The 27,416-nt window shown below is 38.1% G+C and overlaps 1 protein-coding gene across 5 annotated transcripts in view; it reads right to left on the reverse strand.

The window, feature by feature from the left end:
- cdh23 (cadherin-related 23) overlaps window positions 1–27,416 on the reverse strand; it is a 166,861-nt gene that overhangs the window by 82,955 nt on the left and 56,490 nt on the right. For all 5 annotated transcript variants that reach the window (XM_086092439.1, XM_086092438.1, XM_086092441.1 and 2 more), the window contains exons 7-9: window positions 23,510–23,704; window positions 23,290–23,418; window positions 14,623–14,701 (exon numbers count right to left, since the gene is read on the reverse strand). In XM_086092439.1, coding sequence (XP_085948565.1) covers window positions 14,623–14,701; window positions 23,290–23,418; window positions 23,510–23,704 — 403 coding nt within the window. The remainder of the gene's footprint in view (window positions 1–14,622; window positions 14,702–23,289; window positions 23,419–23,509; window positions 23,705–27,416) is intronic.

Here is a 27,416-nt window from a genome sequence, read left to right on the forward strand (position 1 = left end):
CGCCTCTCACCTTAAGTCAGCTAAGATAGACTTCAGCCCCCTCCGACCCTTGCACGGGTGATATAGATTATTGAACGCAGCTTTAGAATGTATGGACAAACAACTCTCACGACGACTTTAGTTTGGCTCAGTTTCAAATTAAACAGTGATGTCTCTTGCCTTTCTGTTCTTTGAAATTGTTTTGTTTTCATTGCTGTGTCTCCTTTCCAAAAGAGTTCATGTGTGTGTTTTCTAAAATGCTTTCAGATTTGTTGATATATCCAATGCAGCTGCAGAGCTATCGTTAATATTTCATGTCAAATATCAGGTTAGTAGGTTGACAGCAGTGGTTGGAATATTAACAATGGACAGCAAGCACATTTTCTTTGTAACAAAAAAAGTGTCAAGGCTGCTGTAAAAATATTATGGATCCCTTCAGTTTTATTTCTATATGGTAAACATTTCAAGCATTAACGCATGCACGCACACAAACAATTATTGACTTTACCATTCTTGTGTAAATGTACCCCGAAGAGATGTTATGATTTCACGAATGTAAAATTGCACTCGGCAAGTACGATGGGATATTATCACATACAGTATTCACCGCTTTACAGCTGATTTTGAGGTTTTGAGGCACAGTACACCCTGGACTGGTTGGCAGTGAATCACAGTAATCAATGTCCAGCTTTTATTTCCTGTTATTATCCGTAACAATACACATTATTAGGTAAACTAAAATATTGGATTTAAAAAAAGGGCAGTTTGCGCTGTTGTGCCTGTGAACACACTTGATTCCATTCGCCGGCATGACATGCTCACATATTGCATGGAGACATCGCAATGCAGAAAAGGACACATGCTAACTAACTGTATGCACCACCAATGCTGCTCCATTTAAAAACACTTACAGAGCAATTCCTGAAATATGCTCTTATTAGTCACTGTCCCAAGACTCGAATAAGAAAATAATGCTACTTATATGACTCCAAATTCAATTATGTCAGTATTTCATTGCCTTTACTAGAAATGGTTCTGTTCTTTGCCATTCTTTTCACGTGCGGGCTAATAATGAACCTTCAGCTGTACTTTGAGGGATTAGGAATAATTCCCTTCAAGATCATTTGTAGCATAGTAAAGAAGAAATACAGTAAATCCAGATGCTAAATCCAAAGTGCACAACAGCTCAGGTCAACAGATTAACCCATGTCTGTGTTCCTCACTCCCCATTCGCTGCTCTATTATTGCCCCGTAAATCTGAAATAGAGAGGAGGGAAGCTTCAGAAGAAAGCGCATGGGCCAAGTGTGGGGACAGAAGAAGACAGCTCCATTTGAGCCCTGAGGTAATTAACCTCAATTGAGGCCAAAAGGTGTACAGAGGGAGGAGCAAAGGGATAAATGTGACAGAGAATTATGTCAGGCTTATTCAGTAATCTAAATTGTGTGGAGAAATTGAGCTATTTTCTGTCTGTATATGATTTGTTTATTTGCAAGTACAGTATTCTATTGTAGTAGTATAAAGATGCCTTTTTTTTCTTCCTGTCAGCTAATGTTCAGTCTGCAATGGACTTGTCAATTACATATTACCGGTACATAAACACACAATTGTATTGATTACATATTGAGTACATCACTAATATAAAGTGATGGTACTGTATATTTACAATTATAGTATTTTAGTCAACATTGAATTGTTGCCCTGTGTTGTATACATATTTGCATTGGGCTATTACAGTGCAGCTTGGTGAGCTTACTTTTTATAATTTAATAATATGCTGTTAAATTGCTTTTCATTTCTCTAACAATGTCTATGAAGCATATTCTTGTGTATTTTAATTGCAAAAGAGGTTGGGATAATGAAATTAAAGAAGCAGTTAACGCATGGGTTGACTAATTGGATTGAAATAGTGTCCCATGTACTTTTCCATGAGTCATTCCAAAGTAATGGCAGCTTTGCTAAAACTTTTACCTCCATTTTCTTTTGTTTGGCGTAACAAGCTGCCATCAATTCTCATGGACCTGAAGACATAACCCTGATATTTTCAAACTTTGTGGCAAGAGAGGAGTGATCAGCTCTAACAAGGTAAAACGATAAAGACTGACTCACAGCAGCGCTTGCAATAAAAGATGCAACCCTGTCAGAGTGCCCTGACCAGTAGCCAAATTGAACAAGGCATTACGACCATATACTCTCCTTTTGACCCATCAAGATCTGAAATGGTTCATATCTATGTAAGGCAGGCAGCAAACCTGCACCGCTTTGCTCAACAGATTAGTATTCATGCCTACCGTCTGTATTTACCTTGCCTTCAGCAAGAATAGGTGAACGCTGCTTCAAGCAATCAGTGCCAATATATGCACATAGTACAGTATTATGTATACTGTTTGTGGCAACATTGTGGTAATATTTTTTACCAGAATTATGTGCCCTCTCAAAAAGGGTAGACAAGATATTCATGCCAGTGAAAGTGCCTGGGGCATCAGGCAGGTGAAGTGAACCGGCTGTATTCACAAGGTGCGTATGCCATTTAATGTCCAGGCTTCTCAGTCCACTACGGTGACATCTGTTTTAAGAACTTTTCTTGCCAAGCTTGTTCCCATGGCAACACCTGTGGTCACGAAAGTTGTGTTCATTTATAGTGCAGTATGGACAGATAGGAATAGAAAAATCTGTTTACTAGTAATCCAGATAATAATGTGCATGTAGTGAACAGTAAACAGTCAACATTGTTTAATATGTGATAATGCGGCCAATTCAATTGGTCTGGAAAGCTGTTTAGAAGAAAAATATGGCTGTTTATAGCAAATTAGTCACCTTTATCTAGTGGAACCAGAGTTAGTGACAGTACATTACAAGATTGTGTTGAATTGGATGTTTGAAGTTGCCCTCCCTTAGCTGCCAGTTAATCGTGGTGGAGGGATTAAGTTGTTACCTGGACAAACAGGTCCGAGGTTAGGGACCAGAAAAATCATTGCTCAGTGACCCCCTATCATAATAACAATATATGGACCTCAGTTTTCCTTAGTTACATGTGGGTCTGGAGGTGTGGCAAATACCTGGTGGGCGGGCCTGCACCCATGCTGTCAACATCCTTACAGATAGTATAAAAGCAAGATCTGATGTGCTGTGGCTGAACTTAATTGTATCACTTCACTTGGGTGGGGAATGAGGCCTTTAAAGGTAACTGTACTAAAAAAAAAAAAGGTAACTGTACCAGGGTCAAAAGTATGCACATGGTTCTGTAAGGGTAAATGGTATAAAACCAATACACTTGAGAGAATCACAATGGCAACATATTTCTCAAGTGGATAATAGCACAGATTGCAATACATAAAACACACACATACATGCATACACACAAGTGTACGCAGACATCAAACTAGGTGTTGTACATTTGTATATAAGGATGAAAAATAGAAAGTTTGCTCTCTAAAGTTGCATATGACATGACAGAAACTGTTATGCAAAAATTGATCTTGGTCACTATATTAAATTAAGTCTTATTTTTTTAAATAACACCTGAGACATTAGGCTGACATTTGCATTTCTATTTTAGACCTGTGTTGATAATGATTGGTGTGCGTGTCTGTATGTGTGTGAGGGAATAATATAGAAATGAAGACTCCGTGTGGGCATCGTGCCGCTAAATTGGTTTGTCAGCTTCACTGACCTGACTAGAATACCAATCTGCAACAGCCGTTCCTTATGCAGGTGACCGGTCATTGATATAAGCACCTATGTAGACATGACACCTAACAGCTCGACAGTAGGCTATGTTATGTTGCATCATAAGGATCAGAGTCTGTTAACATGTATGCACGAACTGGAATTTTCAGACTTTAGCAACGGCTCCACTCGACTGAACTTGTTGAGGGGAGGCAGGCTGAAAATCACACGCAGTGACTCCCAGGGACCACCACGAAAGAAAATATAATCATATTCTAATTGCTGATAGAGAATGTTCTCCAGTGATCTGGCATAACACTACGATTAGACACCGGGGGAGGGGGGGACTGCAGCACACAGACACACACAACCAAATTCAGAAGAAATTACTTTTTGAATTTAGCATACATACATTGAGGCTGTATTAATGCCTTTCTTGTGTGTATTTTCATTTTTGCAAGACATTAATATTGTAAAAATTGTAAAATAATAGCTTTTGGACTATTTTAAGGGTTGATCTACTGTTTTTGTTATACCATAAAAAAAAAATCAGTTAATGAATTATACCTATGGATTGCATGCACAAGGACAGGGTCTGTCATATGACTGGAGAATGATTTAATTATTTTGTCATGAGCAAGCTCACAGCAGTTTCCTAATGGAAACATTTTTTTCTACCCTAATTTCGATTTAAAAATCTGCAGAAAAAAAAAGTGTACTAAAAAAAAAAGAATACAAAAACAGCATTTAAATATGAGTTAACCATTTCAATCGTACGACAAGTGCGACAATAACTTTCTTAGTACAAATCAAAATTTGAGGGAAGCCAAGCAAGAGTTCTCTAAGTGTAATCACCATGACTAATCCAGTGACAACTGTTTTCTCTCGTTTGTGACAACACCACGGGAGAGCTAGAACATTTTAGTAATGCGATATGGCATGCAGCCAAAGCTCTGTGTCTTGAGGCGAAGATTTTGTGTGCTTTGCGAAATGTACACAAATTAGTGTCACTTTTAAGGATAACACCTGCAGGCAAACCGAGCTGATGATAAGGTTTGGGCTATTGTTTTTAAAACTACGCCAACATCTAATTCCTAATGCCCAGTACAGACACGTTCATCTGTGTTTTAACATGGACCGTAGAGACACAGCGTACTACATGAATGGAATTTGTACACGGACGGAAAGATGAGTAGCTTGAAATTTGGTGGCAACCTCAATTTTATTTCATAAATACTAAATGAAATTGCAATTGGGATCTAAGGTTTTATCTTTATCTTACATATCCTTTCATTTATTTAATCCGAGTTACAGTGTTCAGTGTTGTGTTAATTATAGTAGAACCTCCAAAGATGAACTATCCAGTCCATGTCACTGGTTCACTTCCAAGGTGTTTTAATTATAAAATTGATTTTACATAAAATATTATTTGTAGTCATCATTATACTGGACTGTCAAAAAATAAATCCAGGACTGGTGTCACTAACAAAATATATATTAAAAATTAAAAATTACAAAGGTCTATTTAAAAGTAATCCCATTGGAGTCTGACTTTTTTACTTTCCCAGCCTTTTCTGCCAAACCTGTTTGCACTCCTGGAAGAATGACAACAGTCGTGATATGTAAAAAAAAACATAGATTTATGAAAAAATAATAGACTGCGCTTGGCGTAAAAATGGGTGCATCTTCATATTTGTGCCAGGCAAGTCTACTTAGCATGTTTGTGTATTTGGTGGACACGCACAAATAGAATTGAATAATAATAATAATAATAATAATTTATCAGCGCCTTTCAAGACACCCAAGGACACTTTATAGGGCTAGGAAAACTAAGACAGCTCACAACCCCAATTATTATTTTTTTATATATATATATAAATAAATAAATAGGAAGGGCAAACTGGCAAGAAACATTGAACGAGTTATTATAATTATAATCTTAAAGTATTTTAATAGGACCCCCCGACTGCACACACAACTGGGGGTGGATCACACATGGATGTCACATCACATACACGAGCGACGACATCATTCGCAAGGTGAGATCTTGTAGTTTACCTGCATAAAAGCACCTTTTGTGCATGCGGAACCCAGCAAGTCTATTTCTGCTTCGACCGCTCTGATTTTAATGGGCATGAGGGGAGTCTTTTTCTCACCATACAGTGCGCTCATAAGTCTAGTGTATGTAAACTTTCAAGCACAACTGTATACCATGGTACAAACAGCCCGGCGCTAATGCAAATAAGATGAGTCTTCCGTCGGAGGGTTATAATACAAGCCAATGAGGTCTGCATTCCAAGTGTAGAGTGGTCTGCGGTTCACTCTACACTCTGAACTCAACTAGGCTTAGGGTTGTGAGGTGATCAGTGTCCCATACACTGTCTGCCTTGTCTGAGAGATTACAAAAGCAACAAGCTGTGGAGAGCCTCAGAGCGTCTAATTGAAAACCGGAGGAATCTCAGCATCACAACAGTCGCAATAAGAGCTCCCCCCAGAATAACAGGCATTACCCTTGTCCATATTACAACTTCTCTGCTGATATAAGCTTGGTCATAGCGGAATGGAGTCAGAGCATCGGGGTGTAGCAGTGCAGACAGATACAGGTATGTGTGACGAGCGAGACTGGAGGGAAATAATCGTGTTTACTAGAGTTTATTGCTGCTGGGGAACTATTTTGCTGCACATTTTCCCCCCAAAATGAATGGCTATCAGAATAGTTGCTGAGGTGAACTTACAGTACATACATTATGATCTGAATCCTGTCAAAGTGTTGGTAAAAATCTTCTTTAGGCTGACCTGGTGCTCTCAAGTTGCCTCAGGACAAGGTTATGGGATGGATGAATGGATGTTGAATTCTCATTTTAGCAGTGGCTGGAACTGGGAAGAGATTTTTCAGTTCACTGTACATTACTATAGTGTTTATTTTTCAGATTTTTTCTGTAGATTTGAAAACAGATTTCTGTACTTTCTACACCTTGCTTTTTCAAACTAGGATCATTAATTTGTGTTAAATCATTGCAGGTGACATGGCATACAAAAACATGCAAATAGTCTAGATCTTGGGGATTTATATGGCTGAAAAAGAGGGACCACAGGGACATAGAAAAACAACGATGCAATAGATTTGAAGAAGCAAGATTTTTTTATATGGGTCATTTATTAAAAAAATCAAATTCTGATAAGTAAAATTAAAAGTAGGGGTGTCAGGCGTTTAAAATTTGTAATCGTAATTGACATCAACAGTTAACTCATTTGATATCTGTTCTAAATGTACAATAATATGTTTCATACTCTTGTTAAAAGATAAAATGGAAAAAAATTTAAACTAATAGAAATATGGCATATGTCATTGATACAGTAATTTCATAATAATTCATAAAATTTTGTTAAAATTAAAAAGATGTACAGTACTGTAAAACGAGTGTGATATTGATTTGTGTTAATGTCATTTTTCTGCCGCTAGATGGCATAATTGCACAGTATTTTTAAGACATTAAAAAAATTCACGCATTAATTTTGACAACCCTAATTAAAACATTTTCAAAGGGAAATTCAGATGATTATGTTAACCGTAATTGATCAAATTATATGAAAATGAAACATTGATCGTAAAAAAACAAAAAATAATTTTTACTTGTTAATAGTGCTTCAGTGCATTTCCGTCTGCACTTTTTCTTTTTAAACCTAAGTACTGGAGATGAAAAAGTTATTTTACTTTTACCAGTCTTGTATCTGTACTTCTACTGATGTACGGAGCATGAGTTATTTCGCCACTGCTGACTTTTGGTGTAATGACATGAAAATGAAAGCTATCATGCTGTATCTATTTTAACAATTACTGTGCCTGGATAATTCCAAGACAAAACCCCTTGAGGTCAGTATTTGCTGCCGTTCCTCAAACGGAACAAATGCAATCCGAAAGAAGAATTGTCTGAATGTAAAGAAAAGGATGGAAAAAGGCTTAAGATGGGATTAGTTGTGCTTGCGTGTGACAAAAGAGATGGAAGCACACAAAGATGAACAAGAGTCTGATATAAAAGGCTTCAGGGATGTCCTTTCATTTACGGGGGCGGCCGGCTGATTTTTCTGCTGCTTGTTCTTATACTATCATTACAGCGCAGTGGCGTGGCTACACAAACTTTACACAATAGATTAACTCTTATCCTGGCAGACAGCAAAGTCTCATGTTGTAACTTACTGTAATATAAGTCACAGAGAACCAACACAGAACTTTATTGAGCATAAAAAAAACCTACTCTTCCGCAACAAAGTTATGGTTTTATAAACTGTCTTATTGTTTCATGTGTTTCATTCATCAAGCTGAATTTTATATAATTTTTAGGTTTTCTTAAAATAACATAAAATGTTGTGTCCACACGATAAGATAAAGATAAAAAATAGCTGCAGACTCAAAGAATCAATGTCTGTCAAACATTGTGTTTGCTTTGTGTAGAACACATTTTCATATGAAGCTAACCCAGATTGTAATTTAAATACATGCCAAACGCCATTTAAAACATTATTAAAGGGGAAGTTTGCTGTGTTAAAACTGCTAACAAGATTTGTATGTAACATTCACAAAATCCCCTACTCCCAAAACAAAATATCAGCACTAGTAGGCTAATACTAAGCTAGCATTAGCACTGTAAATAAGATAGCCACACCTGCTACGTTAAAAGCATGACTTATGCTGCATTGGAAGATGGTCGGAAGTCGGATATATCCGAGTTGTTTTTTCCCGGTTCCGACCTAAAAGCGTTTGAGGCGAAAGTAAACAACCAAAATGGCGGATAGTGATATCTTGTTTTTTTATTTTGGTCCTCAAAACTAATTTTGAAAAAGTTGTTCTCACAATTTTGCTTCATTTATTGTTTTTATCTTATTTTATAAGCATTCCATACAGTTCAGTAGTTCACCGTATAATTTCATGCAGGGAGATAGCGGGATACTGTCACGTACGTTGTGTTACGTGAAGTCATGTTGAATATTATTAATGAAGAAAGCAATCTAGTTTTATACTTGAGTTAATTGTGTTTTACCATCTACGGTCTGTGTTTCCAAAGGGGTCACCATTGTAGAGTGATGTCACGTGTAGGTCGGCGGTTAAGTCGGGATATTTTTTTACCCGACTTCGCAAGTGGAATTTTCTAGTTCAAGGGGGCGTTCCCGTACACACTTCCTGGTTTGAACTCGGAAAAATCTGACTTCCGACCATCCTCGAATGCAGCAGCATTTATAATAGAGTGTTACTATAAAACCAGATTTTATCAGTTTAAAGTTCTTTTTATTGCTTCAAAAAATATGTGAGTAACGCACCTGTCGAACCTACTGTCATGGCATACGTTTTTATTTGATATAATATTCCAAAATTTTTGTGCCACTGAAATTCAGTGAATCCATGTCTATTGCTGTTAATATTTATACTAGTGGAACTTGGTCACATGACACGAAGGGCAAGCCCAGAGGCATCCTGTAACATTTGCGAGCAACGTTGTTCTTATAAGGCATATTTATTTCCTTTTTCAAGCCCTGAAAGCGGCTGTGTTTGTAAGTTAAAAATTCTAATCAGTGTATAAGAGTTGTATAATGTTGATTTTGACATATTTTGATAGATTAAACTTTACTTTAACACAAACATTTCAAAGTTTTGACAAGTTAGCTGTGTTATATTATGCCAATATGTTAATGCCAAAGTAGACACAACAATCCTCATGCAGGTTGCTCATTGTAATTGGGTCTGTTTCATTTGGGTTTTATTTGCAATTTTACAGTTCTACAAAATCAACAACGACTACAGATATTTTTTTTTCTAGTTCTTATCCTGTACAATATAAGGACATGCTAATTATTCCATGGACAATATGTCTATATGCAAATAAGAAAGTGGCCATGGTCTCAGGATAAGGCCATCAGCGCTTTGGTGTGTCATTCTTGTGGGTCGTTGATGTCAGTGAGACGAGGCGAGACTGTCTACACGCTGTGGGGGCTGTTTGAAGTGGATAATGAGTGACGTTGTGGAATTGTTTGTACTGGAGAAAAAAACATCTCAGATATCATAGAGTGCTAACATGACTCGAAAGAAATGAAAGTAGCTATTAAAATGCCTGTTATAGGGTCATTTCTTTTTATGGAGTGTGCCGTTAAATGATCCCCACTGCCTAATGTTACAAATGGTCTAACCCTCAAAGTAAGTCTATAGTCAAGCCGTTGTTGAGTATTTGAAACTGATTTGTCGCTTGTCAGTTTATAGTGTGGTTTCATGAAAAGAACTTGTGACCGAATGACAGATTAAGTTTGGCTTGTGATGTAACATATTTTACCTGCACTTACTTGCGGTCCTTATGTCCCCTGGGTGAAATGCATATTTCAGACATTGTGCAGACTGAACATTTTCTAGAATTTTTTTGGAAAAGCTAATCAGTGAATTTTAAACTGCTCTAATTTCTAGCAACAGGAGTGTCATTATGTATATATGCATGCAATGACATATTGGAACAATGCGAGGGCCTGTGAAAAATAAAATAAAATATCTGTATTATACAAATGACATTCTGCTAATTTATCATGCATAGACTGCATAATTATGCTACTATAATCGAGTATTATTTTTATTATTATATTATTATTAATAACTAATGATATTAATTTATGAGAAGACACTGATCATGTTAATGACTTTTCACAAATAGCAAACACACAATTATCAATAAACAGCACTTATATTTAATATTTTTGTGCCCAGCGCACATGTAGTTAGTGCAAAGGGCCTTGTGCATACTGTAGGTGGAGTGTGCGCCATTGGAATGAAACCAACTGACTCGATTCTTGCCAATCAAGGCGCCTCCCCTCAGTCCCTTAAAATTCAGTGCACAAGCACACGCACACGGTCTACATGGCAGAAGCAAAATAGACTCGCTGCAGGAGATAAAGGAACTGCAAGTTGGTCGCTGCAACTAAAACAAAAAAGAAATAATCAATATTGAGTCGAGGTTCCTTTTTGAGCCTCATATTGATTCATAAATCATGAATCGATTATTTTAATATCTCTTTTTCCCATGAAAAAGAAAATACAAGTTTAAAAGCCTTTAAAAAAAAATCTTATTCTGTTTTCTTGAAATGTACTGCTCATATGAATTTAAAGGTATTTTCTTACATTTATAAAAGATCTGCCTTATTGCACTTTAAGACAATTCAGAATCTTTTTAATTTATATTTATAAGTATCAGAATCAGAATTATGAAAATATTTTCACCGCATCCTTGTTGATGTCAATGTTTGTCTAACAGTTAAGTGATTATAACATGTGTTACTTTCATTAATAAACTAAATCACTTAACGAGTTCCTGCGTCCACAACATTTAATTTAGAATTTAATGTTTGTGGAAATTTTATCATGTTCTTGATATATAAGATGAATGGATGTTCCATAATTAATCAATATCGGATCGAATTGAAGTGAATCGAATAGAAAAAAATCAAAATCAAATCAAACTGAACTCTTGTGAATCGATATTGAATTGATTGAGGAAATTAGAATCGATACCCAGCCGTAAAAATAACATTGTTCCATCACTGATGAGGTATTTTTAAAACATGTCATCGGGCTATTCATATGGCCCTTTGGGCACCACATTGGTGGCCCCTGGTATAGGCTGATAATCCCAGGATGTCTCCCAACATAGAGGGATACAACATGAAACCACTTTATCTTGTTTACTTTTACAGTAAAAATCACATGACATAGTTACTGCTTAATTTATCTGCAATGTTAGGTCTGAAATGTGTAAAACGTTAGAATTAGAATAGAATTAGAATCCCATTGATGGAACAGACATCTAATGTAAAGATTAGGTTAAAAGAGAGAGAGAGACGGCGAGTGGAAAAGTGGGCTAAGAATGTAGTAAACATCAAGAATATGATGTACAGTCGTGGCCAAAAGTTTTGAGAATGACACAAAGTATTGGTTTTCACAAAGTTTGCTGCTTCAGTGTTTTTAGATGTTTTTGTGAGATGTTACTTTGATATACTGAAGTATAATTACAATAATTGACCACAAGATTGTGAGGAAGCCCCATCCCTTGGCTGAGAAGCAACCCCACACATGAATGGTCTCAGGATGCTTTACTGTTGGCATGACACAGGACGGATGGTAGCGCTCGCCTTTTTTTCTCCAGACAAGCTTTTTTCCAGATCCCCCAAACAATCTGAATATCAGTCTGTCCCTGTTTTTCCTGGAGAGAAGTGGCTTCTTTGCTGCTCTTCTTGACACCAGGCCACCAAAAGTATTCGCCTCACTGTGCGTGCAGGTGCACTCACACCTGCCTGCTGCCGTTCCTGAGCAAGCTTCGCACTGGCGGTGGCCCGATCCTGCAACTGAATCCACTTTAGGAAACGGTCCTGGCGTTTGCTGGACTTTCTTGGGCGCCCTGAAACCAAGCAATTTAACCTTTCTCCTTGAAGTTTTTAATGATCTGATAAATGGCAAATAGGTACTTAGAAATTCAATGCATCTGATTACTGTGCATAACATTCTGGAGTACATTCAAATTGCCTTAATCAAAAATGAGGCAGTAGATTTTGTAGAAATTAATATTTGTGTCATTCTCAAAACTTTTGGCCACGACTGTACATGAGAGTTTAAAGTTGTGTCATCTGAAATTTTGCTCAGTAGGTGGTGATTTCTCAGCATCATTTATGTCAGCAGTTCAATAAGCAATCCGGCCTTTCATGTGCATTAGAGATCTTAGCATGAACCACACTCCCTTCCAGTATCTCTGCACCATCATAATAAACAACTGCATCATTGCAGCAGGAACTCCCTTGTGCTCATAAAGTCCCAGATATGACTTCTGATTGGATGAAGCAAAGAAAATCCACATTTTAAGCCCCACAATAATTAACATAAATCACAGCTGCGATTAAGAACCTGTTTATCTTAATTACTGAACTAATGAGACGAGTCCCGCAGGAACAAGTAGATCTCTTTGAGGACTCGGAGTGAGGAGCAACACAAAAGGCTTTATTCTGAGGCAACCTTAAGTCAGTAATCATTGCATGTACTGGAATACGAGAGATGTTATAGATATGATATTATTTTATACAAATTTCACAAGCATTCTAGTACACTTTAGTTTAACTAGTAAGAGGGGAGAGTCACACACGCCCATCCGTCCTCTAGAACCCTTGCCCTTCCACCTTTATGTGCTGCCGCTGCATCACCCTTCCACTTTCATTATCTTTCAAACTTATAATGATTTTATCAAGCCCCATAGGGGCTTAGTGCAGTGCAATAACTTATTTTTAAATGACTGGGAATACGTTGCACCACCTAATTAATGTCTTTTTAATGTTCTTCTCCTCTAGAGCTTGACTCGTCCCTTCAACTTTGAAACAAATGCACACAAACAAAACAACAAGGCATGTTGCTGTCTACACAAACTGATGGGTACGTATTGAAAAGCAGCAGCAAGTTTACAATGTGTTGGTTACTTACTTAACTTAACAAGATCAGACTATCAAGTGCATGCAAACATTAAAGAACACGCTGCAGCCTTTCTCTCACTTGTGGCGCCACCCAAAAAAATAATACATGACTACGCATATGCTCACGTTTCACACATGGAGTCAAATTCCTTCATTTGACTGTCAGGTCAAGCGACGACCCAGCAGATGGTCTGACAATGACTATCGCCATCACCCCAAATGTCTGTGGTTCGCCAGGCTAATCAAGCAGTGCCAGCCCCTTTCTAGCCAGCTGGCAAAACTGGTTCCACTGATGTCCTTTCATCTTGGCCATGTTGGGGTTTGACAGGGCATGCAGAGTTTAGACTTCACATGTGTTTGTTATACTCCCTTTCGGTGTTTGTTTTCACCACACAGACGATTGCTTTACTCACTGAGAGATTGTTTGTCGTACAGGATTAAATAAAACATGAACCGCGGCAGGAATATTACAGCGGGTTTTAGATGTGGACCAAAAAGCAGCTTAAGGGGTTTTGTATTTTGGCACATCTAATGGAGGTTAACCTCCATTAGATGTGCAAAAATATTAATAATGTAACACCTGTGGATCTTATCACGTTATGCAGGTGTAGCATAACCTTATCCTGATTATGCAAATTATTAGTGCCTAGTCCATCTTGATTTCTGAATTAATATTTGTGGTTAGACCATGCTTAAGAAAAGCTAAAAACATCCACATTTAGGATAAAACTGTTTGATTTCACGCTCCCAAAAGTCATTAACATTTGCTTTTATTTATTTTGGCTCAAGTTACTAAAGGGATTTGGAGTCATTTCTGTATTTTCATGTCAGTTCAAGGCGAGAAAAAGAAGATAGTGGGCCAATCCAATTGAGAGAATCCCTGCCTTGGATCAACACCAAAATCTAATACGGGCCTCCTTGTCCCAAGGTTGATCTGTCCATCAATTTTCATGGAAATCCGTTTACAAGTTCATGAGATATCCTCCTGGCAGATAGACAAAGTAACTGGCAGGCAAAAACATTGCATCCTTGGCAGGAGAAAATTCTCTTCAGGAATATGTAAACAAGATCGCAGCTACAGCCTTATCAGCTCCATGCAAACTGCAGCTTCGACACGTCTTCTCGACACATTCTGTCACGTTCTAAAACCTTAAGATTTCACAATGATGGATTTTAGTACTGACACTTTACCCAAACTTTTCATGGCACATATCAAATACAAATAATTGAAGCATCTTAAGTCGACAGAAACGGACCAATGTGATCAGCGCCATGTTGAATAACACTCAACGAAGCCTGACTTCCTCACCAATATGATTAATAAACACTTAAAGGCAAGCCTATTCTGTCATTCTGAGGCGCTCGTCCCCACTTTATTGAATGCTGTGTTTGATGAGACTTGTCTATTTTTTCTGTGGGATTATGATAAGAGGTGATCGATTCCACTCTCTGTGCTTTGGATGTCAAATTGATTGTGTGACTCAGACTCAGACCTGAGATGATGGTGTAGCCGATCCCCCTCGGTCGACCCAAATCCTGATCGATGGCAGTTATCTTGCGCACTTCGTAGCCCTGCAGAGACAAATACACACACATAATCTCAAAAACATACTTATGCATTGAACTCAGCCTCGATTGGTATTGTTGCAATGCAGCATTTGTCATATACTATACAGTAGTACATTGCACAAAGGGGTGGTAATTTGGACATTCGTTCAAGTGAACGTGGCAAATAAAAAATCGAATCATAATTTGCGGACTCTAACCGGAACCGGCGTTTTGTTTACTTGGTAACTTAAGTGCTAGTCCCCTTTCTATGACAGTTACAGACAAACTATGTGTGAATGCCAGTCGACACATCTTAAAAGGGAATGTGAATGGAATCCACACACATGAATATCTCATACTCTTTTGACAATGCTCTGAATAATTTTGTCGCACCTTGCAAATCTTCCCAGGTGATTTGACGTTAAGCAAAAACAAATGGCGCTTCATTTGTATAGCGCTTTTCCAACTTGTAGGGCCTTTTACATTTTGGCCACTCATTCAAAAACTGATGACGCAGCATTAGAAGCAACTGTAAGTTCAGTATCTTGCACAGGGATACTTCGACATGATCACAACGGCCTGGAATCATACCCACAACCTCAGGGTTGCGAAATAACCACACTATCACTGAGCCAGACGGCCCCCAATGCACCTGTTGGTAGTTGAAACGCCAACAGCGTAACAAGCTGCTAAGCTGCAGGACATTTTAAAATGCTTCGCAATCATTTAAAAAAAAAGGAAGCAAAATACGTACATTTCAGGAAGTGGCCTTCAGCATAGACATCTATACATAGAGCCTTCACTCAGAGTGGGTGGCGTGTTCAACAGGTAGTCCCGCGATAGTTTAAGTCAAAGCCCCGATGTTTGTAACAAACCGATCTGCGTCAAAATAGTTCAACAAGTCAATGAGTTATTATGAACTTATTGGAGCCAAACACACAGCTTGCTCTATAATATATGTAATATATCTATGGTCTCCACAGCTAGCTACTGTGTACCAAGTAGCATGCAGGCTAACCCATCCAGCATTCAGGATGTTTGCTGCGACTTACGAGGACTATAGTATTTACTACTTTTTTACAACATCAAAGTGTTCAATAACCAACGTAGATCCTACCGCCAAAATGCAGGAAATTCTACTTGAGATAAGCCATTTGAAACTTAAAAGACAAACTATTCTGTAGTTAGAACAATGAATGTGACTGCAATGTGTCTGCTGATTATAATGGGGAGTTTTTATGTAATGCCGGTCTTTGTAAAATGTTTTGGACACCACATAGTGTAGATAAAGCACTATATAATTCTTCTCAATTTACTATTTAGGTCAAATTGTATTGATTTTACAGGAATTGCACGTTTTTTTCCTGAAAATACATCATATTAAGATACGAATCATACCAAATCTGGATTTTAGGAGCGAGACCAGACCCTACTGTACGGACATGAAGAGCACTTAATTTTCAACCATTCTTTTTTATGAAACATCTTTCATTATTATAAATAAGCAACAACAACCACTTTCTGTTGTGAAGCATTTCTAAATCCATCTGGAAACACAATAATCACCTTTCAAGTCCATCTTAGCTAATGAGAAGGCCAAAAAAGTGGCACCAGCTGACATTCTGATGCCTCCAATCCTAGATAAAATCAGCACTCTATGGAGCCCAGAACAAATAAATGAAGATCACTTTGCTAAAACGCTATTAATCTGTTTTGATTATTCTGAGAAAAATGACATTTACCCAGTCCTGAAAATTTTACATGCATTGATTTAATCTTCTGGCTCATGAGAGTCAGTGGCACGAGGGAGAATGCTGAAACGCGACAATAAGTCCAACAAACTGGCGATGAGACAGAAGGTTAAATACATGAGGTTATCGGGATTTACAAGGCAGACATGGGAAAGCACCATCAGGGGCATGTGAGCATGAGACTTCAAGCAAACTCATGTTAGATCTTTGTTTTAGTTAACATTTTTGATCTTTTTTTTGTTTTTTCCACACCAAACTTGGCATCCTTTCTGGACCTTGCGGGGGGAAAATACTCTCTAGGTCTTCTTCACACTATTCCTACAAGCTTGTTGAAACAAAGATTTTTTCCAAAATGTTTTGTCAATTCATCTTGACAACACAAGATGAATAATTAATTTTCAGTGTTGTTGACCATATACTGTAGTGTTTCCCAGGGAAACTTAATTTAGCTTATATATAAGTAATCAATCCACCCATCTATACATGTTCTGTACCACTTTTCTTTAATTGTCTTCTAATTTATTTCCAATAATAAAATAATAAAAAATCCAATGACTATATATATATGAATATGTCGCTGATAAAAACAAATCAGAGACGTGATTATAGAACCTTTCGCGTGTATCTGTAATTTATCTTTTATAACAGGAATTTTCCCAGAACAAATGAAAATAGTAAAAGTAGTCCCACTCTTCAAAAAAGAAAATAAGAATGATTTTTTTTTAAATTACAGACCTATATCTCTACTCCCACAGCTGTCTAAAATATTGGAAAAATTGTATGCTAAAAGATTAAATACATTCATAGATAAGTATAACATTTTAAGTAACAGCCAATATGGGTTTTGCTCCAATCACTCAACTACCATTAATGGAGTTAATTGAATAAATTTGCAGAGCCATGGATAAAAAAAAAATTTGGGGTGTTTTTGTGGATTTACAAAAAGCATTTGACTCATTTGATCATGAAATATTATTGCATAAATTGTTTAAATATGGTATACGAGGTGTTGCACGTCAATGGTATGCCAGTAAAAAAAAAGAAAGAAAAGAAAAGAATGTGTTGAATTCAATAGTAGGCAATCAAAACACAGTTATGTAACTTGTGGGGTGCCCCAGGGATCAATTCTAGGGCCAGTACTTTTTCTCCTTTATGTGAATGATATTACAATCATTTCGAAATTGTTAAAATGTATTTTGTTTGCAGATGACACCTCTTTGTTTTATGCCGGGAAAAATATATATAATGTTTACAAGTAATAGTGAATGAGTTCAAGAATATTATGAAGTGGTTCAATGCTAACAGACTGTCTATAAATATGAGTAAAACCAGATTTATGATTTTCAGTTGTAGAAATATGGATGTTGAAGCAACGCTGACTGTGCGAGGCATTGAAATAGAAAGGACTAATGAGATTAAGTTTCTAGGTATCATTATTGATGAACATTTAACATGGAAAGCACATATTGAATGTCAAATCTAAGGTGTCACAAACCGTAGCAGTGTTACACAAGGTCAAAGAATCACTGAACAAGAATGCTTTGTTATTGTTATATAATTCATTGATTGTTCCATACCTGAGCTATTGCATCAAAATGTGGGGGTGTGCAGCCAAAACCTATCGAATCGATCTTTCTTTTACAGAAACGTGCTATTCGTGTTGTTTGCGGTTGTGGATACAGAGACCACACTAACCCATTATTTATACAACAACAAATTTAAAAACGTAATGAATTGATAGAGTTTAGCCGCCTTAAAATATTATACAAAGCCCATCATGAAATTTTACCAGTTAATATACAAACTAAATTTTTAAAAAGGAAAAGTGAGTTTGATTGATTGATTGATTATAGTGATGTATTAGCATTTGATTGGGATTTATGTGTCTATTATTTCTCATTTCCTTGACAGAAACATGCTATGACAGTTGTGGGGAAAAAACAAAGAGGAAGAAAGAGGTAAAAGATTTTCGAAAGTCTTTGATCGGTGAGCTTTCTCAGCCTCCGTGCTTCAATCAGACATGGTAGTGATACTTAAATATCCTTGTGCTGCAGTGTGAGATGGAGCGGCCCTCCCCACTCCACAATTGCAGCCCCTGTCCCGTCCTCTCACTCTCCACACATAAACTCGCTCTCTCCCATTGATCCTGCAAATTGTGTCTGAGGTGTGTTTATGCTCCATTTCTGCCAAAGCTGCTCCTGTCATTGACCAATTACAGCAGAATCAATTACAAGCCTTTTACAGGCACTGATTCACAAGCGATTAAAGGCTGAGAGGAAAACAACACATACAGTACACACTCACAAATCGACGCACATTTTTGGATGGGAAGTACTAGAAAACAGAATATAGAACAAGCCTTGTTTTTAGGACATTTCCTTTTAAGGGATTACACCCCATCTCTGTCTGAAAACAGGTAGGAAAACATTTTAAATACCAACACACAGTAATTATTTGAGTATTTTTAAATAATGTATCTTAGATCATACCATTACCGTGTGGATTTAGAGGCTCCTACAGTGGAAAACAAGATATTATTTAAGTGAGCCTGGTTAGGTTCTGCAAACGTACTCAAAGCTTCCAAGTAAGTGTTAATCCATCTAAAACCAAAGATGGACAGACTTCGACCTCAAATGTCTAAAAGTACTTGTGTCAGATGGGACCTCATTACTGTGGCTCAGCTCTGATCATTACTGCACACGCTCAGAATTAAGTCACCTGTATTAAATGTCAGTGCGCCTATCTGAGTGAGTTCCCTCCTATTTGAATAGTATTGAAAGAGGGAACTTAGCCTTATTTGAGGTTCATTTGATTGCTAATTGTAAAAAATACAATTATACATCACAGTCTTTATCAGGGTAAGGGATTACGTTTTTTTATCTGTCATCTGTTGAGGTTTATGTTGTAAACCACTGGTATCAAATTCAAGGCCCATGGGCCAGATCCAGCCTGCTACATCATTTTATGTGACCCGTCAAAGTGAATTATGTGTGTCTTTGTGTTTTGTGCTAAAATACCAAAATTTAAAATTGTCCTCACTTTTAAAAATGCTGCAATATTGCAAGCATTTTTGTTTACCAATCCCCCATTTAAAATAAATGTAATAATATTTGAACAGTTTTTACTGGCCTCTGATTTCCAAATTAGTAAATCATGATGTATAAATGTAATTGAGTCGTTTATTTGAATCTTAACAGCCCTCCGAAGGAAACCCAAACAACGACGTGAATGGTAATAAAAACAATGTTGACACCACTGCTGTAAGCTATTTTGGTAGTCATGGTAGCACATATTTTCTTGGTAAAAGTTTGTAATACAATTCAATAATTATTAACTACATTTCAATAATTTATTACAGCAATCTACTTGTGTTTCATCACATATGATAAGAGTCTGATGAGTTAAATAAAATATTCTCTATGTAATTAAATACATTAAGTTCCACAAATGTACAATAAATCTATAGGAATGTGACAGTGTCAGTATCTGATGACTGCGTACTGATACTGTCTTTTTTTTAAATATATATATATCTTTTGTAATGAACATGTCCTGAGTGAATTACTTGAAAACATATACTGTATAAGATATGCTGCTTTGAGTGGATTTTCTTGCGTTATTGGGGCTTATTGCAACCACGTTCCTACGAAGCTGCCGACCAAGAGAAAACACTGTGAAGTGATGCTGAAATCATTCGTGCAATATTATCAAGCTGTCCACATAAGTGGAATATGTTCACTCATGTGACAAAGATACAATTTGCATTCCTGCAAACACACAGACATCCACACACTCACTGGACCATCCCCTCTCCCCACCTTTATCCCTTCATTTCAGCTATCCAGTGCATTAGCGCTCCAAAGCTCCTTCCCTTTTTCTCTTTCTTCACACTGATTTGACAGCCAAATTGCGTTTGTCCTAAAAGGGGCTTAAACGTCACTCCAAGCAGCATGGATTCACGGCTAACAGATAATAACCCTGCCCTGTGATGTTTTTTTTTCAACCCTCTGTTTTCAAAATGTTCTACAGATGACAGGTTGAACATGTGGGGAAGGGGAAAGAGGCAGGCACTAAGAAACAAACTGAGAGGCTGGAAGGGTGTATAAGGTGTATGCACCCACACCTGTGAGAAATGACCGTCGGCAAGAATCCCAAATGCATATCCCTTCACCTGTCTGTGTCCTGGCCTTGAGAAGAGTTGACACTTGTTCCGTCATGAAACGCCCTCGGCTTAGTGCTGGCAAACATTGTCTGAAATGACACATGCCTGATAGAATGCCTCATGAGGGCATTCAAATGTGTATTTGTTACAGTGTTCTGGTCTTCTGGGCTTTCCTGGTATTATCCTATGCTGTATGTACTGTATGTGTTGCAGGGTCAAAGGGGCTCAATAATATCCGCATTAAAGTGTCACATTAATAGGATTACAAGCTGTCCTCTGTTGTTAGAGCCAATGTTAACGATCCTTCTAAGCAGTATTACCAACAGTCTATCTCAGTAGTTCTTAACCTGGGTTCGATCAAACCTCAGGGGTTCGGTGAGTCAGTCTCAAGGGTTCGGCGAGGGTCAAGACACACACCTGACTCAAATGATTCATAATAATTCACCCCCCTTGGCCATCATTGGCTGCAGGTCATCATGCTACATTGCTCGGCCAAAGGAAATTTGTTACGCTCCATAGTCGCATTGTGGCTGTGATGGTACATCGTGTGATTCCTTTATTATTTGAATTCTTTCAAACTAACTATATCGAGCACAAAAAGGAAGTGGTTGGACAAACTTGCGTAATGTGAATTCACATGTATAACGGAAAGTATGGGGTTCCACAGGGTTCAATTCTGAGGCCTCTGCTGTTTTAATTGTATCTGCTCACCCCTGGGTTCCATCTTAAGAAAACAGTGGTGGTTATTTATACACTCAACAAAAATTTTAATAAAATTTGGACTAAAATTGCTCACCTTGGCCTTGCAAATCATGCAGTTAGGACCCTGACTCCCTTTACTCAACTCAATTCCACACTCAACAAAAATATAAACGCAACACTTTTGTTTTTGTTTTTATGAGATGAACTCAAAGATCTAAAACTTTTGCCACATACACAATATCACCATTTCTCCCAAATATCATTTACAAACCAGGCCCAAGGCCCCGTCCACACTAAAGCCAGTTTCAGTGTATCCTCACAAATTTCTTACTATTTAGGCCGTTCATCCACACGATGGCGCGGTTTCGGAGCTTGAAACCGATCAGTTGTACGAGATTTGTTTGAGGAATGAAGCCAGCTATGCTGCCAACTGGCCAACTAAATCTGTGATAGTGAGCACTTTGCCGAGATAATCCATCCCATCTCACAGGTGTGCCATATCAAGATGGTGATTATTGATTATTACTGATTACCATGATTAATGCGTCTGGAGACTCAGAAAACCATTCAGCACTGACTGGGGACTCAGAAAAACAGTTTATTGTGGGCAATCTGAAACAAACCTGTGCAATTATCATGGTGTCTAATCAGGATCTTTATATGGCACACCTGTGAGTGGTGGATTATCTCGGCAGAGGAGACGTGCTCACTATGACAGATTTAGACTGGTTTGTGAAGAATATTTCAGAGAAATGGTCATATTAAGTATGTCCAAAATGTTTTAGATCTTTGAGTTCATCTCGTAAAAAATTGGAGCAATTTATATTTTTGTTGAGTGTCGAATTGAGTTGAGTAATGGGAGTCAGCATCTTCAGCATGATTTGCAAGGCCAAGGTGAGCAATTCTAGTCCAGCACAACTGCAGCTGCATGGAGATGGGGAATACAAGAACACAACACTTTCTGAATTCAAGGTGAAGAGAGCCAAATTCGATGAAAAGGCTATTTTCCCTCTGTGAATGTGCATAAGGAAACTGGTGGGATTCAAAACCTCATTACCACTGGTCCTTCTACATGCAAAAAATAAAACTCAAAACAGTTGGAAACTTTTAAAATTAAAGCATCATTTAAAAAAAAAAAAAAAAAAAAAAAACATCCCTCAATCTGTAGCACTGAATATTTCTGCTGTCATTTCACCAGTTTCCAAATACCAATTTCACCAATTGGCTTCATCTTTCAAGCCCCCTCCACATTCCCTCACCTCCTCATTCCTCCCCCTCCACTTGTGACCTTCGCCGTGACAGTTGATGAATCAGGGAGGTGGGGAGACACCGGGCGTCGACTCCGTCACGCCCCGTTAATATGCATGCAAATGTAGCACTTGACATTTCTACTACAGTGCATGCAGGCAGGGGACGAGGGACACACGGATGGGGATGTAGGGTTGGGTGAGGTAGGGGAGAAACGTAGACAGAGTTGAAGTGTACTGCCAAAAACAGAATGAGAGAATGAGAGAACAGAGGTTAGTAGGAAGGGAAGTATTATGCCCATGTGTGTAATTCAATCTCTACCAGTGCAAACAACAATAGCTGGACCATTAGCCACCTGGGAACCCAGTTTAGATGCCTGAGCCAGAGGAGAAAACACACATGGGGTGCGGTGAAACAGGCAGCTAGTATAGTAGATGCTCATTAAAACCTTGATAAAGACAAAGGTAAGGTCAGGGTGAGACCCCATTGCTTAAAACTTCATAGCATTGTTTGAGTCCCTATATTATGAACATAGCGGTATGCACAGCATGTTGAGATCTAATAGGGCCCTGTGACCTTTGTTAGTGGCACCACATCCCCAAAGCACATCTCACTCGGTAATTACAGTGTACGGCATTCACATTGCTGTATGGTGGGACCTGAGGAGTGATGAGGGACGAAACAACCTGCTCTGGAAAAAAAAAGTTACTTTGTTGTCACGCGCACCCACTCCAAAGTCTTTTACTGACCAGTGGAACATCTTCCTCTATGTTGGTACTGTAGGGAAGATTGGTGAAAATAGGGTCCATGTCCTGGACGTCCGTAATGGAGATCGCCAGGTTTGCAAGCCGAGACAGGGGTCTTGTTTTATCTTGATCCTAGTTAAAACCAAAGAAGCATTTATCTGATTTATTACATTAAATAGAGTTATATTACTTTTTATGCGGGGCAAGTTTTGCGTGGGCTGACCGTGGCATTGACAGTGAGCTGGTAGGCTGAGATAACCTCAAAATCCAAAGGTTTGACGACAGTAACGGTGCCTCTGGCTCCATCGATGCTGAAGAAGGGAGAAGGTGGCTGGAAGGAGAAGAGCACACTGCCTCCTGTGCCTTGGTCCGGGTCTGTAGCGTTGACCATAAAAACCAGTTTGCCCACTTGTGTATTCTGAAAACCACATTCAAGCAGACAGACAGATATATTAACTGATGGAATTAGAAGGTGGATCCATCAAGATGGGCCTATTGGTTCTACTTGTAGCAGCCAATCTTATAAATAATAACAGAAAACAAAAATGTAATCTATGAAATTAAAATTAAAGTAAAATAAATGCATAAAATGACAGATTTTGTTTGAATACATTTCATGTTGCAATGACATGCATACATTCTATTCTATTGTAAAGCAGTCGACTCACATAATACTATCCAGATATAATTTTGTCAACTAATACTTTGGCAAACTTTGTTGTCACTGAATTTAAGCTTTGAAAATCCTTTGTTGTAAAAAGTAAGTAGGCTTGGCAGACACGCTTCACAGTGTCAAATCAGATCATTTGTCTTAGTCATGGTCAGAGTCTTAGACCTGACAAAGAAAGGAAAGAGAGAAGCTCGATCAAAACAGAGATAACACAGGTCACTATGTTTTATCCACATGAAGTGGAAAAAATCTCAGAACAAGTTCACACAAGAATGCCTATACCGACACAAGAAAAAAAAAGAGATTTTTAAGGAAAGGAGTAGCTCATTGTAACAAATGTTTCGGAGGAAATTGTACTCAACAACCATCAAGGAGAGGCTGCACTGAAAAGTTGTATTTTGATAGAGAAATGGAACATTTAGAAAATTATTTCAAAGAGGTTGGGAGAGAATTTTCAAATACTACACTGTAATATTCACATTTAAGAATTTGAAAGAAAAGTATGGTCAAGCAACCTAAACAATACATTCACAATACTAGTACAGTAAATACATTACAATCGTTCAGCAATGGCAAAGTGCAAACGTCTTGTGTCGTTTATTTGTTGGTTGTATAGTGTATTCAAATACATTGTCAGAATCTATTAATCAATCAATCAATCAATCAATCAATTAATCAATCAATCAAATGATCAATCAAAACAGTTGAGCTATACACATGCATGCACAGACTATTTCTGTGCCTAGCGCAAGTTTGATGTGGGGCGCGGTGTAAATCTAGATGGAGGTGAAGTAAAGCTTGTTTTGGTATTTTTGCAGACGCACACAAGCAGGGCAGCATAGCAGAGATTTTTATTTTGTATTTATTTATTTTTATTTTTATTTTTAAGTGCATTGCGCCATTGTGGGCGTGAAGTCAGCTCTTAGCCCTTCCTATTTTTTTCTTCAATTTTACCCAACCTTCTGGGGTCCATTTCACAAAGCATGTTCAACAAACACCATGACTAACCCTAAACAGCGAGTTGACATACACTAAGAGAGGAAACTCTGCGTTTTCGGTTCCAGGACAGCTGATTCGAGGTAGTTATATCAGCGCAGAGTAGTTTCAACTGGCGTTACCGCTACACTAAAGACACCACACCAATGCCCTCCTCCACCTGAGCATGTCTGGGAAAATACCAAAAGAAAGAAAACACCCGCGCTTGCGGGTGCATAGCATTCAAGCAATGTTTGAAGCTTGGCCCAGAAGCACAAATACATGTCAGTATGCCACCATTCTACTATTTGTCTCATTTCTTCATATTACAAAACCTGGCTTTTGAACAAGGTTGTGCATAATTTATATCTCCATTGTAAGTGCAGCCAATTTAACATCATTTCTTGATGACAAACTTCTCTCCAGTTCATACCTGCACCACAGTTCACAAGCAGCACGACTCTTTGAAGTGTGCGAGGGTGCTAATGGCCATCAGACATGTCTTTTCACCTTTCGCCGGGGCTCGATGACCTCACCATTCAACCATTGATTGGAGTTTTCTGATAGAGTGAGCAGGTCAATAAGAGCGACAAGGCAGAAAATGTATACCTTTGTTTGCATTAGCCTGGGAGGCTCTTCTATCAGACCTCACAATAAAGCCAAACAATAGACCAATGAATGACTGGAAGTGTTGCTGTATTGCGAAGCACACTGTAAGTCACTGTCTCTCAATTCACAAGTACAAAACTCAGTCAGTTAGCCATGGCTTATATATTACTGTATGTAGGCCCGCACAGAGGTGTGCAGCAGTTGAATTGATTGGTTTCCTTTGGGAAACAGAGTGCTTAGCAGAGAGACACTTGATGAGGTGACTTCCCTGCTGTGACTTCTCTAAACGGCATTGTCGTTATTGCCCTCTTAACCCCCTGAGAGGTAAGACTTCACGTGGGAAAGTCACCGATGCATATACAGTTGGTATGTCGTGCTAATCTGTGGAAAATTAATATGAATGTTGCAATCAATGGTTAGGAATAGGTGCTCGTTACATGATTAAACCCAATCCAAGGGAGTATTTCAAGCACACAGTGTTGGCGAATCAAATACATGCAGTAGTTCTGCATTTCATCTTCCTGGTTAAACAAGCCAGATTTTTACCTTGAAGTTATTTCAGTGCTCAAATCCTGTCAACCAAACAGAGGTATTCTTCTTCGCCTCGTATATCTGGAGTCGACCCAAAGGGAGGTCTAATCACAACACCTCTTTACAGTGTTATTACAATGTTGTTTCTCCCACTTGATCGCTACAATTTACAAGCATCTTGTTAAGTTTGTTCATGTCCTCGTTAATTTGGAGGGAGATCACAATAGCATGGCAGGAAATATGTTTATTCAAGTCTTGGACAGAACACTCCTTATGAGTCCACACTTTTTACTTTTCATTTTCACCAGCATGCTGAAGAACTCTACTGGTCTTAAAACAAACTGTCACAGCGCAACATTAATATACCGTCACTGCTTGCCTATGCCCGTACCTCTTTAAGGTGTTTCCCTTGTAGAAAAATGGGTATGATATTGGTCAGAGAGAGGGAGGGAGCACATTGCACCAGTTTTAAAATCGCTGCAGTGGCTCCCTGCATGTTTTAGGATTGATTTTAAGGTGCTTTTATTCATCTTTAAATGTCTTAATGATCCTGAGGTCCTCTGGCCTTTTAACTGCTCCTAGGGTGAGGACCAAAACACACTGAGAGGCTGCATTTAGCTACTATGGTCCTCGCCTATGGAATAGCCTGTAGGAGGGCATCAGGTCTGCAGAGACTATTGATATTTTTAAGAGGGTGCTCAAGACACACTTTTTTTGTTTGGCATTTAAATGATCTTTTTAACACCTTTTATTTATTTTCCTAGTTCCCAGTTCCTTATCATATTGTCTTTTAGCTTTGTTTTTGCCTTTTATTCTGTTCTCTTTTAGCTTTTAATTGTTTTTATATTATTGTCTTTTAGGTTTTAGCTCCAGTGTTTCCTGGGTGCCTTTCCTCACATGGTTTCTCTGTGCCCCGCCATGTTTCTGTGTGTGTGTGTGTGTGTGTGGGGGGGGGGGGGGGGGGTTCTTTTTATTGTATTATGAATGTTTTCATTGTTTAGCACCTCGAGTTGCATTTTATTGTATGAAAGGTTGTTATATAAATAAAGTTGATTCATTGATGCATGATAAGACACAACAGCATTGATGTGGTTATAGTTGTCTAGTGAATAAGTGGCTAGTGTACAGTATGATCATGACACTTTACTACAATATCTGTATACTGATTCTACTGTTCTCAGTATACCTTTTTTTGCTCACTTTTTGGGTTTTGGGTTAGCTAAGTGTGAGCCCAGTGGACTAATAGTTGCATTTTGGAAAATAACATTATACAAGTTGACCTTGGCATGAATACTGAGATTTCAGTTTATAGATGCAGATATTTTAGGTGTTTACATGATCAGCA

Source organism: Leptonotus elevatus, chromosome 13 (genome assembly GCF_054856555.1).
Source record: "Leptonotus elevatus isolate MCC_2025b chromosome 13, RoL_Lele_1.0, whole genome shotgun sequence".
Taxonomy (NCBI): domain Eukaryota; kingdom Metazoa; phylum Chordata; class Actinopteri; order Syngnathiformes; family Syngnathidae; genus Leptonotus; species Leptonotus elevatus.